The sequence below is a fragment of the Aythya marila genome (genome assembly GCF_965140915.1).
Source record: "Aythya marila genome assembly, chromosome: 23".
Taxonomy (NCBI): domain Eukaryota; kingdom Metazoa; phylum Chordata; class Aves; order Anseriformes; family Anatidae; genus Aythya; species Aythya marila.
The window spans coordinates 2,319,416-2,334,686 of NC_139064.1; the positions used below are offsets into that span (position 1 = coordinate 2,319,416).

At 48.1% G+C, this 15,271-nt stretch overlaps 1 protein-coding gene across 13 annotated transcripts in view; it reads right to left on the reverse strand.

Annotated features, from left to right (window-relative positions):
- Positions 1 to 15,271, reverse strand: part of GRAMD1B (GRAM domain containing 1B) — a 126,612-nt gene that overhangs the window by 45,318 nt on the left and 66,023 nt on the right. Inside the window, exon 1 of one of the 13 annotated variants that reach the window (XM_082777932.1) lies at positions 14,080 to 14,172. The exons of 11 other annotated variants lie outside the window; for them this stretch is intronic. In XM_082777932.1, coding sequence (XP_082634058.1) covers positions 14,080 to 14,102 — 23 coding nt within the window. In that variant the 5' untranslated portion in view covers positions 14,103 to 14,172. Of the gene's footprint in view, positions 1 to 3,814; positions 3,976 to 14,079; positions 14,173 to 15,271 lie in introns of those variants that run through there. One more of the 13 variants, XM_082777931.1, reaches the window with a different exon arrangement.

The window sequence follows — 15,271 nt, forward strand, 5'->3', positions numbered from 1 at the left end:
TACTCATACATATTACATCCCTCAGGTGAGCGGAAACGATGCACTGTCCAAGTAATTAAAGCCCAGGACTGACAACAGATACACGGGAGACCGTCCAGGGCCTGCACATCCAACGCCTACAGAGCAAGATGGGTGGCTGAGGCAAACTGCATCCAGCTGCAGCAGCTTCACTCTCCGTGTAAGCCACTCCACAGATAGAGAAATAACCAGCAGTCCAGCTGCTCAGCGTCCGAACAGTGAGCACGTGGGTTTGAAAACAGGCCAGGTGTCTCATTTCTCCTTCCCCAACAACTCCTTGCCCATTTACTTGTTTTGAAAACTTGAAGCCATTGAGACAGTTTTTCCCCAACACCTCTAATTTTCAGCTGAGTTCAGCACGGAGCCAGGGATGCTTATGCTTTCACAGTACTTCTGGCTTCGTCTTCAGAAAGACGTACCAGAAATCTCAAGAAAGCCTGTCCTCGGGGGATACTCAGTGCAGCGCTACAACCTCAAGATCTGCAAGTAAGATTAACAGTAATGGATAACCAGCGCACCTGGATGGTAATTAACGTTGTGCACATATTTAATGTGTTGCTCATACTATTGTTGCAGCACAGAGGCTGCTTTTCTCCTTGACACCCTCGTTACTGTAAAGGTGTGGACTCTGCTTTTGAATGCATGGCACCGCGCAGGCTCGGTTCTGTGGCTGGGCCCCGTGGTCCTGGTTTGCTCCGACCACAGAGCATCCTGCCAGCCTTCAGCACACAAAGCATGTGCTACACTTCACACCCCACTATTCTCACCCTATTAAGCGATAAGGAGCATTTCCAAAACTCTTCTCCTTCTGCAAAAATTGGGCTCCCAGGCAGGTGCCAGATCAAGCAAGTATCTGGGTAGAGTACTCTGAGCTGCCAGCAGTGTTTTCACAAGCAAGATGCGGTGGCTGCGAAGAGCTCAGGGACTCCTACAGTATGGGGGAGGGAGGAGGCAGGCAATCATGTGCTCAAAGGCATGGGGAGGAAGAGGGGGAGGAGGAGAAAAAGGAGAGAGAGAACAAAGTGTCAACATCTTAACTGGGACACACAAAGAGCCAGTTCTTACTAAGAACTTAATCCAGGATTAACAAGAGGTCAGCTACCTCTGCAAGGAGACTGCACTAAAAGGAGCTAATTAGCTCTCCTTAATTGCACAAAAGGAACCACACAGAATTCAGGCATTCAGGAGCAGCAGATCCCACCTCACCCAGGAAACAGAGCCCTACCTGTTGTGCTCAGCACCACGCTCCGACAATCAGCACGTGGAGAGCCAAAAGCAGCAGAGGTGAAACGATGTCAAGACAGAGCGTGTGTGGAGTGAGGTTCAGTATCAAGAAGAGAAGTGTTTGAGTGAGAGCTGGAGCCTGGGCAAGCAGGACAAGCATTTTCAGCATGGCCAGGACCTTTCTAGACACTTTCTTGCTCAGCCACTGCTATCAAATGTGGAATTGCCCAAGATCCCTGCAGGAACACTTTCATAAGCAGTATTATCCATGAGGATGTCTATTGCACTGACAGCCCTTTTTGCTTCAGCGTGGTACCTGCAAAAGCTGAGGGAAGGAGCAACAAGGGAACCCATCAAGCTTTCTCTGTAGGCCAAGCTCTGCTCTGTGCACTGAGACCAAAAGAATCACATCCCAACATAGGCAGGCATTGCATCCTGGTCAGGACAAACAGCCAGAATAAAGCAAATTACAGACCAATCGCAGAGAGGCAACAGCTCCCAGCCTAGAAACCACTGGCTTGGGGTGATGCAGTGAAAGAGACTGCCTGAGCTGTCCTCCCACAATTTCTGTCTTTAATTTATAATGAAATACTCAAAAAAATATTATCTGTGAATTATGTATTTGCAAGACTGCCCCAATTGCTGATGTGACAGAGAGATACACAAGTTTTGCAGCTATTATGTCACGCCAACTTCTCATATGCCAAATTTTGAATTTCTGATGGTTTACATGTCATTAAGGGCAGAACTGTAACTTCAGAAATGCTTTGATCAAAATTTCCGTTGAAACATCCCCGTACATGCTGATCACCTGCAGAACTGACTGCAATATTTCAGTGAAGGAAGCACTGAAACATCTGAAACGCTGAACTTTCTCAAACTGAAGACAGACACAAAAGCAACGCATTTCTTAAAAAATTCCCACATCACTTCCTTAAGCTACGTCTACGTTTTTCGATCCGTAAGTCCCCTGCCGACTTCTGTTTGATACTAAATCCATCTCTTTTTTTTGCCTCTGAAGCCATTACATGCTCTGTTCTAGTGCGCTAATGATAAGCTGTTGCATATTTTACTCCAGAAGCACTTGGGCTGCACTGACAGATAATGCATACAGCAGTCAGGGTACTTGAAAACGAAGATTAACAAGCACATCAATAACAGCAGCAGCAGCCTTTGAGCTCAAGCACTAATAAAAGTAACACCAGCATTTATTTGTTCCATAGCACCGTGCTGAGGGCTGGCCAGCTTGAAGACAGACAGAGCCCTCACCCTGAGGAGCTACAGTGCAAGACTTCAACTCTGCAGTGAAAAGCATGAGGACAAGAGGCTGTACTCATTTCAAACCTCGCTGCACTCGAGGGAGTCACCTTCAGCTGCTAGGGCCTGAGTGCAGCCCAGCTGCAAGAACTATGCCCAGTTTAAGAGAGGATGAAGAGAAAAGCAGGACAGCAGGTTAACCAATGTAACAATATCATACAAAGACAAATAACAATAGAAATGGGGGGGGTCAGACATTAATTACAGCTCCCTATGGAATCATTACAATACTGCCTCTATTAGCTGTGTGTCTTTCTTCTCTTATCTCTTCAGGACCGAGTTACATATCATGCCACTGTACCTTGAGTTACACCAAGACTATAGCCAGCACAGGACGAGCAGCAGCTGAATTTCACCTCAAACCCGGTGCACACAAATCCCATCCTTCGGACACCACTCTGAACGCCAGAAAGCCACATCCATCTCTGCTCCCAGCAACGAGGCAGCAACCCCTGTATGTGCTGTCCCTAGGCAAGCTCAGCACAAAGAGAGAATTCCCTGACATCTGGATAAAGCTTCAATAGCTGCCATTGGAGAGAGCAAAATGCACATCAGCTGTTCTGTGCCAGCGGCTGGGCTACACCCAGTCTCCTGGTACAGACATGCCCCACTCGTTCAATCCACTCCGCTCCCTATAGCACACTGCACTGAAGGGGAACAACTCAGACCCATGAGCAGATTTATTTAAAAGAAGGAAAAGGGCACTAAAAGAGTGCAATCTTTCTTCAGCATCAGCTGGTGCAGCGTGCGCGTCTATGTCATGTAATACCACTGCAATTACAGCAGCTTCCCCATTTGTCAGCACTGCTCCGATCCCTATATCCCAACCAAAACCAGCCTCCTAAAGCCTTCCCCAATCCCTGCTTTCATCCCTCCTGAACCACCTCTGATCTCCTCTCCTGATACCCACTCAGACACACTGCATTCATCCCCACTCTCACTAATTGACTTTCTTAACCTCGCTTGACCCTTTCCTCCAGGATGGTCTCAGATTCCTGCAGTCTTCTGCTGGCCTCACCCAGAAACCCACTACCAGCCCTAAGCAGCCACCCAGTCCAGCCCTTATTGCCACAAAGCCTGGACATCCACAGGAGTCTTGCTCAGCTTCTTCCCCTCTAGCCCCAGCCCCTCCATCCTGAATGCTCTCAGACAAACCCTCTGTTTCCCTGTCCCAGCCCCGCACTGCATCAGGGCATCCTTGTTCCCGAGGAACCGCCTGACCTCTCAAAGCACACAAACACAAACACAAAGGAACCTGCATCCGCGGGAGAGTCCTCCTGCCTGCTTGGGAGATGGCAAATGAAGAGCTAGAGGCTCGCATCGCCACCTGTTAGCACATCGCATCTCCTGGGGCGCAGCTGCGTGTCTTCCCTGCTCCTCTGCTCTCCGAAACCACCATTCAAGCTGCAGACAGAAGCAGTTCTGCTGGGGGAGAGATCGTTAAAGCACACACGAATCTCCCTGCTCTGATGCATTTTATCTTCTCGAAAGTAGTTGACGAGAAGATTCCCCGCTCTGATAACGGCTTGGCATGGCTGAAACAAAGCCTTCTTTGCAACTTGCCACCAGCTCTGGCATCCGAGCCGGCTGCTGCCCACTGGAACGCCGAGCACCCACTGTCTCTTTAAGAATGCCCCGCAGCCCACATCACCAGCGCCTGGTTAACCCTGGCTGCTCCTTGCTCTGCACCGATGACAGCTCCGAAATGCCAAGGCTTCCTCAGTTTTGTCCTCCCCTGCTCCTACTCACTCGATGTGTTGCCCTGGCACAACCTCGCCGTACCCCTGCCCAGCCCCGGCATCCCACACCTTGTCACAGGGATGCTGGAGCAGCGCTTTTTTAAACACCCCTGTGCTCCCCGCTGTAAAAAGCACCAGTGAGAACTTCTGTGATGACAAAGGAGCAGTCAGCACTGACCTAAGCATCCTAACCACCTCTAAATTCAACTTCCCTACTCCCACAAAGCACTCTCCTCTGAACACTTAGTCATTTCTATGGACACACCGACTCCTCACCCTGCGGAGGCACCGGGCAGCCTCTCCAAGCCTTCCCAGGCACAACACAAACCATCTACTTCCCCGACACAGCAGCAGGCAGTGCAGCCAGCAATAGGAAAAATATTTGCCTTCAACACATGGGTATTTCCAAATAGCAGCTCTTTGAAAGGCCATCTTCTACAGGAAGGTTAGAAAATGCAGAAGGTAACAACGTGACTCATATTGAAAGTGTGTATCAACATGCACAGAAAAACCTGGATACACACACATAGAGAAGCCTGTCTCACAAGGAAAATAAACAGACTGTGACTGATTCTCTTCCGGGCAAGGCATGCAGAATATCCTGCCACTGCTCTAGCTCTTGTACCTATTCCAAACTGGCATTACAGGGGCAAAAAGAGAGTGTGTGCATCGAGCCACAGCACTGAAAAGCAGGAAAGCAGCACAGCTTGACAGTGTGCAGGGTACGAGCACAAAGCAAATGAGATGTGCTCCTGCAATATGATAGAGGAGCAGCAAAGACTAATGTGATTCAGAGCTGCACGGTCTGATCAATCATAGCTCGGGGAAGCTGATGAAGTATTTGCTGTGAACGATCAGTTAATCTCTCCCTGGAACTTCATTGCAGGGGTGCTATATAATCAGAAAGATGTTCTTGCACAGGAGTAAGCTCAAAGGAAAGCAACAAAAACATCACATTATTCAGGAGGCTCATTTATGAAAAGACACTTGAAGAGTAAACAAAGCAAAGTAGTCAACAAATATTTGAAGAATGTAAATACCATGGAGAAAGGGAAGCCGTCTTAAAAGATTTTATACCAATGAGCAATGAGATGAAAGTAAATGAAGGGGAAAAAACTAGGCTGAAGGCAAGGCGTTGCAGTCAAGAGAACGAGAGAAGCGGTATAACCCTTTCCACTTGTCATGTTTCTAAACAGCATTGGGTAACCATTAATAAAGGCACAACAAGGAATCGCGTGGTATTGGCAGAGGCACGGATCAATGACTCAATTGCAGTCTTTTTCGCTCTTAATTTTGCTTTCCGTCATTTTCCTAATAGGCAGCAACTCAGTCCAGTAACTTTTTGGTTACTGCTGTTTCCTAGTGATACAAGAGCCCTTAGAAGTCTACATTCGGTTGGATAAGTGTTACGGCTGTCTGAGCATCACAATTTAGAGAGTTCTTTTGCCTTGCTGTGTTAGCAAGTCACTTGCAAAACCTTCCAGTGAAACGTATCTGATGATTCTGAGATTCAGGAGGGAAGTCTTGCAAAGCTCCACCTAAAACTTTCTGAAGTTTTTAGGACTATGAATCTGGGTTGCGATCCTTCAAAGAATAAATGCCCTTACTACAATTATGGTATTTACACTTACTAGCAAGACATAGACATAGGTTGCTTTGGGGCAATCTGGATTCAACTTGTGACTTTGGGCAAGTCACGGATGAGAAATGCAGGGGATGTAGTAGGATGGTTTGCATCTCTGATCAATACAGGTTGCTCTCTATCAAGCTTTTATCAATACAGTTTGTTTTAAGCTATAACATTTTTTAACTCACCCGTGCCAAGCTTCCAGTAGGGAAGTTTTCTAGTACACATATTCTAATAAATGTTAACTGTAAAATAGCCTTTAACTTCTGTGTGTGTCACCCGCAAACCAAGGCTACTACTAGCACTTCCTTTTTTCTGCCTTTTGTCCGTCTTGGCCTTAGAGGCTGGAAACTCTTGAGGACACAGATGGTCTCTTAGGGTGCACATGAAAATCTCCTAATGCAATGAAGACTTATTTGTAAGACCCTCTCTCATTGTAAAACACCACAATCTTAAATCCACTTCCAAAATCAGTTCTGCTATTACCTGTCGTCAACCTGAAACTCAGAAGAATCCATGGGGAACCTGTTCGCCCTGTTGGAAAGTTTGGAAAAATAATATTGCAGGCATTTGGAGCAATGCTGTAGTTTCACTGCCTTGACCCAGCCACTGAGCACTGGTCAGACTCTGAGCTCCAGCTCTCAGACACAAACCTTCTTTCAAGGCCTTAAGATAAGGAACAGTTCATGTCCCAAACCTCATTCCTAAAATGTATGTCAGAGTGAAGGCCACCATGTTGCCACACTGTTTCTTAATTGCTGACAGATCTGAAAAATATAAATGGCAGTTCTGAGGTCTGCAAACCCACAGTACCCAATCTCCTCAGAAGCAAAGGATACTTCTTTCAGACCCATGTATCTGCTTCATTTCTATTCATAAAGGGTCAGAAATACACCAAAATTACAGCTCTAGCTTTCCACCAGCTTTCTAAAATGCCTGTCTCCAGGGCAAGCCTTTTAATTCACAGCATTTCATGAGCCTTTTAATTCACATCACTACACCAGTGAGGAATGAAACCTTCCAAACGATTCCTCTGGAATCCTTGGACTTTACCATCTCTTCCTACTGTCATTTAAGGCCAGGCTTGTTTGCTGGGTATTGCATTTAAAGAATGATTCTAGTTAAAGAGAGAGTTGTTCTCTACACCAAAGATAAACAAGTCGTTTTTCCTCCTCCCCCCACAGCTAATTTGGTGCCTTATATTATGTGCATACGTGGACATTTTTTTTTTTACATTACCACATATTTGCTACTCCTGAATATATACCTCCTCCTTTTCCCCTAAATCAGTTTCATTCAGCTTGTTTTCTCTTCCATCTTCTTCCTTCCAGTTCCAAGGCCTGAAATTAGGTGTGGTCAAACCACATTTCTCCAAACCTGATATTCCAAGTGGTTTGAAATTATTCAAAATATATACCCCAAATACATATCTCCTCTTGCCACCAAAATAAAATAAAATAAAAAATCTCCAAATCCTTCTTTCTCTGCTCCCTTGCCATATGTGTAGAGCGGCTGTGACACCATCACATGATGTTAGCTTAAAAAAGGCAGAACACCTACCCCCAGGTCCCTTGGCTAGCCAGACGGCATTTTGTCAGGAAAAATGGTTATAAAGAGAAAACCACTGCAAAAAGGAAAGTATAACACCAGCACAGACCTAAAGCTGGCCGAACAGAAAGCTTTAGTAAAGCAGAAGCTCAGAGAAGGCTCCACCACCTTGCATTCAGCACGTGGCTCTGAAAGAGCACAAATAATATAAAGGAAATAAATAAGGAAAAGAAAAGCTACCAATTTATATAGAGCATTTGTTTTAGTCTTTATACTTGGATGCTGTTATTGCTATTATACCTCAATTTATACCATTCACTTCTAGCAGACTCAAAATACTGGAATTAACAGTTACCGTGCGTAATAAGTATCAATTGCCAACATAATGGTAGTCTGCTATTAAATTGCACTTCAAACCCAGGGCTGAAATCAGAGGCAGGCAAAGAAAGATTCAAGAATAAACCTGGCAGCTGCTTTAGTAGGCCACAGGAACACCACCAACCAGCTCAGAGGAGGGAGTGAAGAAGACTCCTGTTCCCAAGGGGGATTTCAGTTGGCAAATGTGATTAACCAAAAGACGTCTTGACCGGGACGCTGATACCATGCCACAAGAGCTCTTCTGGCAATGCTTGGCTATTTAAGGCTCTGACCTTGCCCATTTCCTGAATAGAATAACCCTGATTGAGCAGAAATTGTAAATCTATGAGCGTTTCCATTTACTTCAGTAGAACCATTAAGTCAGGCAGGATGAATCACACACAAATTGCGGCACAGCGTTCACCATGCCCCTTCTAGCACTTGCCACACGTAAATATCAAACTGCTTCAGTGGGAGGAGCGGGCTGGCGTGCCCCATTCTGCAGGCAGGGAAAGTGGGGCAGAGGCATGATCATGACACAGCAGGGACAGATCCAGGCATAAAACTGGCCTCTCCCAACTTCCAGCTCCAAAAACCAGGGCATTGCTTCTCATGTAAGGAACCAAGCACTCAGACAGCACACCAAGAGTCTCAGCTCCACATTTAAACCTTAACAGAAGTAGCCATTATCTGCTAAATGTTATCCATAAACCCTTTGTGACTGCATTTACCTCCTTCCATGCTTTTTCCTCCTGCATACGTGAGGAGAAGACTCTTTGGAGAAGCCACGCTGCAGCCTCATTCATCTCAACTTAAGGCCCTGAGCGAGCAGCGGCGGCAGAATTGCAGGACGGTTCTAAGCAGTTTGCCCTTCACTTGACATTTGCAAGGCTGCTGAAGGACTACACAGACAGCAAGCTGATTTTACCATCTGAGAAGCAGAAAAGGCAATTTTTTTGAATGAAATAAATGACTGGAATGAAACAAATGACTGGAATTAGCCAAAATAATCTGGACCTCAAGGAGAAATCTGAGGGAGAGATTCTGGGTGCTGGCAGCACAGCTCTGCAAGGTGCAGCATCTTCACGGCGTACGTCACGTTGCCCTCAGAGAGGTTTCAGTCAGCATATATATACCAGAGAATAAAATGTTGGATGTTTATCCAATTTTGAGTCAGAATCCGATGCCAAAAGCACACCACATAACAAACAAAGACACACTAAAGGATAGGTTCTGCAAGTCTATCATCACACAGAAGGAGAGCAAACCAAATCTCAGATCAAAGGTTTCACAATGACTCAGTCAGTTTTTCTTCAAATAGTCTACTTACACTGTAATTTATTTTATTTCTTTACTAAAATAGTCACTTCACTTGTACTTTATACCATATTACCACTGAAGGTATTAATTCAGTGTGGCAGTGTACAGGCCAGGACACAAACTGGAAATGAGCCGATCTTGGTTCTATTTCTGGCTCGGTTACTGACTGTGAGTACAGTCTGGCCATGTGAATTGCATGCAAGCTTTTTCCTTGACATTAGTGCACTTGGACTAGGCTCTTTACTGCTTACTATCATTTCCCACTCCTTGAAAGCCCGGATAAATTAGCACCAAACCTGCCGTTAATCACTTTATTGTGCCATGAAGCCATTTACAAAATTGATCTCCCAACACTGTTCAAAGTTCTTCGACTCACCTGACACATCACAACCTTTGTTCCTGCTGAGAGAAAGGAGCAAGGCTGTGCCTTATGGTCACGGGTTCAGTCAAATTTTCAGAATATTCTGGAGGCAGGGAGAGATGCTGACCTATTAATATGGTTCCCTCTTCCCACCGCATCGACAGCAAATGGGAACGTTCTGATTCCTCAGATCCGCTTGCAGAATGTATAAAGAGGGAATGAGGGAACGCTTCTTGCTTCCAAATGCTAGAGCCATATTTATAACTTACACGTATGTGGGTCATCTTTGATAGTTGTTGGGGGGAATAATCAACATCTGTTTCTTCCTTTTGAATAAAAAGCACAGAAAAAAAAAAAAAGAGGTAGAAGCAAAAGACCTGGTGAACACAGAGCACACCAAAACATGACAGTTTAACCTGTAACATGAAGGTCAAACACACGTGCACAACGGCACAATTATGCAATGCCAGCTGAACTCCTCTCCTAGCCTTCTCCAAAAAATCTGAGGAAGAACTGATTTTAAAATTCACCTTTAATTTGCACTGCAAAAGAACTAAGTTCATTTTCACTGCACGGGGTAGCTCTTTAAGCCTCTGCAGTATAGATATGAAATTCAAAATTGTTTATGTAGCATCATGTCACTCTGTAATTAGGGAGGCGAGAATCCTGGACACCCAAAACCCACATTTGTCAGGTTAATGTAAAACAGCAAGAACAAATTCTCTGGAACTGAGAGAAGCATTCCTGCTTTCTCTTCTTCCCTACCCTGTTATTTCAGCCTCCGAAGAAGTTGCAGGACTAGACTAAGGACAAAGCCACACAGGACTGTCACGACAGCTGATGAAGACCCTCTCCTCTCCTCCCCTTGGTACCGAGGCCCTGACAGAGCCCCTCGAAGAGGCAGGTGTCCCTCCCGGTCTGGATACAAAGAAGCCCTCAAGTGGCTGCCTTACAGCATGCATAACTGAGACCGCCTAACGTTAATCTTCACTGCTCCCTGACATCAAACAACTGCTAATTTTAGCTCTGCTGTTCTGTAACCCTACCTAGTTCCCATCCCACCCCCACAACTATATAATAGATCCTTCCTTCAGATAAGTAGGGTGTTGGAACACTGAGAGGTTTTATTCTCACCCACAGGCACTAGCAGAAAAATGAATTACAGATTTATTTTTAGGTAGAGCCTTTGGCCTTTATTTTCTCCGTGGGCTTCACAGAGCAGGGCCTGGCACTCAGAAATATTCCAAGCAACAGACGAGCACAGGCAAGGCAGAAGGAACCAGGAAAGAAGAAAACTCCCAGGAGCAGAGTTTTGCTCAGCATCCTATTGATGGGATGTCAAGATGAGCTATCAAGTTCAGCTACCAGCTTGCTTTTGTCCCTGAAAGACATCTTTAGTCAACTGATTCTTATTTTTGGGGGAAGATTCACAGTAGTACCCATCTATGCTGGATTAGGAGCTCCCCGAACTGCTGATGAGGAAGCAGAGTATCAGCAAGCAGGGCTGCGAGGGAAGGAGAGCCTGTCCCCCTGTCACAGTGCTTGCCTTTCCCAGATTTCAAGCTCAGGGCCTGGCTTGTTACAGGCATGCTAAGGAGCGATGCAATAAGGCTGAGAGCAAAAGTTCTCTCTCACAACACTGTGACGCAACATGCGACCGTGTTAGAGTGCTATGTTATGACATGAAAATGACTCATGGAAGCAGGACATTAGGCCCTGACGAGACAAAGGGACATCATCGCGTGATAAGAACGTACCCAGGAACTGTGCTATCATTTTTGGTACCAGGATGTTGCACCATAACAGTGGGATGCTGCTCTGGTACATCAGGGCCTGGTGTCATGACACGATGCAGCCCGGTTCTGATGTCACGACGCTGTGACGGGTGCATGTCAGGATCCTGCGGTACCGCAGCGCTCCGTGGCAGCCCGATGACTCCGTAGCACGCAGCTACGCCGGGATCCGGCGCCAGATGGTGATGAGATCATTTTGGGCAAAATTAGGTGATGGACTGCAGAAACGCATGACACTGTGTTAGATCGCAGCAACGCTGCCTTGTGCCAGAGCAGGCTCGCACCGAGACTCAGGGGTGGCCAGAGGGCCCCCGGCAAAATGCACAATGTCACCTCGTGCAGCTCAGCACACGAACCGAACGGGTCCAAATGCAGGCGAGAGCATGCGCACGTCCTCATGGCCGGGGAGGGCTGCTCCTGCTGGCAGCGTTCTGGCCCTGTGCTGCTGCCCTTCCTGGTAGAGAAAGAAATCCTGTGTCTGTCTGAGAGCTGCTCCGTAAGGAAACCTGCGTTAACCCCAGCAGTGCCATCTAGGACTGCAATCACCACTTCCAAAGCAAGGACCAACAGATCTGTTGGACGTGCTGTTTTTCTTAGATAAATACTAACCCTATAAAGTAATTCATTGCGAGTATTTGAGGCCATACAACCCACACCAAGATATCCTAACCAAGACAAGCAGCAGAGAACTCTGGGGTCTGTGCTCAGACCCGTGCTCCTCTAGAACCACACCAAGGCATCCAGCAGTGACAAACGCATGCACATAGGTGACCGAGGGCTTAAACAACATCCTTAACTCACCCTTTGGTGCCCGGACACTGCAGCACAACAAAGTAAATAAAACTCTGTGTCAGCATCCCAGACATCCTTTAGGGGGAACAGAGCAACCGCTGCAAAGATTCAAGATGCTGTACGCTGTTATTAAATTAGACAAGCAATCCAAATAGTTCACCTGTTTCCTCGGGATTCTGAGGAAGATGAAGGGGGGTGCTGAGGATGCAGGACAAGCAGGGTTCATGAGCACTCTTCCATGTTTCCAGGAGAGCCAGAGGAGCTGCTCAGGTCCACTACTGCGCTTGCTGCCTGACCCTGTGCAGCCAGGGCGGCGCAGAGCCCTGAGCACCTCGCGAGGAGCCCACGGCAGAGGCAGCCCAGAGGGGAGAGCGTCACCTGCCGAAACGCCGCGGCTGCTTCACCCGGTACGTCAGCAATCCGGTGGGCCCCATCCAGCTCCCGCATCTGCCAGCCTCGCTCGCTTAGCTCTGAAGTCCGAGCAGATTAACGGAGCGGCTCCGACACCGAGCGCTATAAACGCTGCGATGGAACCGGGTGCGCCAAAGTGCTCCGGTTACACGAGTAACAAACACATCCAGCGCTGCTCGTGGGTAGGCAGAGAGCTGAATGCAGCAGGGTGCCATGTTATTGCAGATGCACGCGATCCCGGCATTTATAACACACGCTCAGCTTTCCCGGTAGTACGATGAGCTATTATGCAACCCGTCAGCCCAACAGCATACCACATGAAGCAGCAAATCAGTGCAGGAGTTGGACTTTTTTTTTTTTAAAAAAAAGGGGGGGGAAAATTATGTATTATTTTCAAATGCTAATAGTGATGGTTTTTGTATATCCTATATTGCATGTGGTTGTGTACACACAGGCTCTAACTGTAATTAAATAAAAGACAAAATTACAGAAATTACAAAAAGAGATGACCTATTGAGTCATCCCTGGCTCTAGTCCTTCCCCTGGGGCTCAGTACAAGATGCTTCCTAGTGCTGTGCTGTAGTGCTTTTTTTTTTTTTTTTTCACAGAAAAAAAAACAGCAACAATAAATAAAAGCAAGTAAGAAAAATAACTTCACTGTTTTCTCACACTTTACAAGCAAGGATCTCAAAGTACTAAATTTGAACTGATGTGAAACAGCAGACTTCAGGGAGAGGCTGGTATTCCTGCGATTGCTTCCTTTTTCATTATAGGGAAAAAGGATTAAGAAAAAGAAACAGGCCTTCGTGTCCTTCTTGTCATCCACTTTGCAATTTCAAACCAAATCACAAAGTCACATTCCACCGTGGACCCGTTCCCATCTGATAAAGTTCTAATGAAATTGATTTCATCTTAATAATTCAGAGACTATTTACTGCAGCTAAATAGTTTTGACATACTCTAGATTTTATACGAACCTTTGCCGGCCAAGTTTATTAGATACGTTACAGGCATGGAAACATCCACATACATTATATATGTAAATATTTACCCACCCATGTCAGATACATACCCCTATTAAAAAAAAAAAAAAACACATTGCCATGCAAACATTTGATATACACGCAGCTTTGTTGATCACCCTGCACCCACACACCCCCCCTCACTGCCCGCTTGTCCAAATCCCCCGAGTTCTCCCCCAAAACATCCGGGAGCACCCCAGGAGCAGCTCTGTCCCCCGGGAAGCCCGGAGCTCCCCTCCCAGCCCCGAGCCCCCAGCCCCTGCAGCCGCCGGGTGCGGAGCATCCCCAAAGCAGCACCGGAGAGGAGCAGCGAGCAGAGGCCGCTGGGCGCAGGCAGCACAGGAGCCCTCACACCCCCTTCTTTTGGGGGAAGACCCCCGCGTTTGCTTTTTACCCCGTGCATCCCCGGAGAAGAGGGGAGGAGAGGGGCCGGCTGCGGGCAGGGCGCAGCGCCGGGACCCCCCGGGCGCCTCCCGGCGATGCCGCAGCCGAGCCGGGCGCCTCCTCCCCGGGCTGTAAGCGGCATCCTCGCCCCCTTCTCCCCTCTTACCAGGCAAGCTTGAAGCCTTTCATCAGTACGGCCGCCGCACGCCGCTGCCCGCGTCCTTGGCTGCCCGCTGCTCGCTCCGCAGCTCCCAGGACATGGTGCGGGAGCCCCGGCCGCCCAGCGCCCCCCGGCCGGCGCCGAGCCCCATGCACCGAGCCCCCCGCGGCGGGGCGAGGCCGTCTCCCGGCCCCGGGGCCCCCCCGGGGTCCCCTCGGTGCCCCCCCGAGCGGTGCAGGGCTCCCCGCACCCGCAGCGCCACGCAGGGCCGGCCCCGGCCGCCCCTCGCTGCTGCTGCTGCTGCTGAGCATGTGCGGCGGCTGCCGGCCCGCCCCTGGCTTGGGGGGGACCGGGCAAAAGCCCCCCGAGGGGTGCCTGGGGTTGCCACGGCCCCCCCGGGGTCCTCGGTCCCGGCCCCGCAAGGGGGGACACGGAGTCGGGGTGCGGGAGGGGGATGCGCGCTGCTGCGCCCCGGCCTGGCACCCAGGGGTGCTGTGCATCGCCCCCAAGCCATGGGGTTAGTTAATTCCCTCTAAAGGAGCGCCCTGAAATGATGGGGGGGGGGGAGGGGGGCGAAGCTGAAGCCACAGCCCCCCCCCCTGCTCCGAGCATCCTGAGCATCCTCAGCAATTCAGCAAAATTCAGCCGTGACAGAGGAAAGATACCAGCTAGGTGAAAGGGAAAAGATGATAGTAGCTTAAAAGTTTCCTAAAACTGATTGTCATTATTTTACACAGTCATGGTCCACAGCTAGAGAAACCATATCCCTGTCTACATTTCCTGTCAGAAGGGAATGATAGAGAATCGTCTCCATAAACCCCTAACCTCTCCTCTGTTCCCCTCTAACCGTGGGTACGAGTCCCAAGGCTCCTTTCTGCCCTACAAAGCTCTCTGGGAGCATTGTCCTCCACACCCAAAGACAGTGATAACATGATGGATAACATCACCTCCACGAAGCAATAAATGTGCTTCTGCATGGTGCTCAAGAACAGCACCAGGCCTTTTTTTTCTGAATGAAGCTCCTGAATCGTGATCAGAAGCCAACAGGAGCCAACTTCCAGTTCTGAACTGAGCTGGAAATCACTGTTATAGGGCTTTGGACACCCCAGGGCATTTCAAAATCACAGATGAAAGGAAACAGGAGCACTGCAAGTGGGCTGCTGGTTCAGAAATTGTGCAGGTGACACTGAAATGTTGT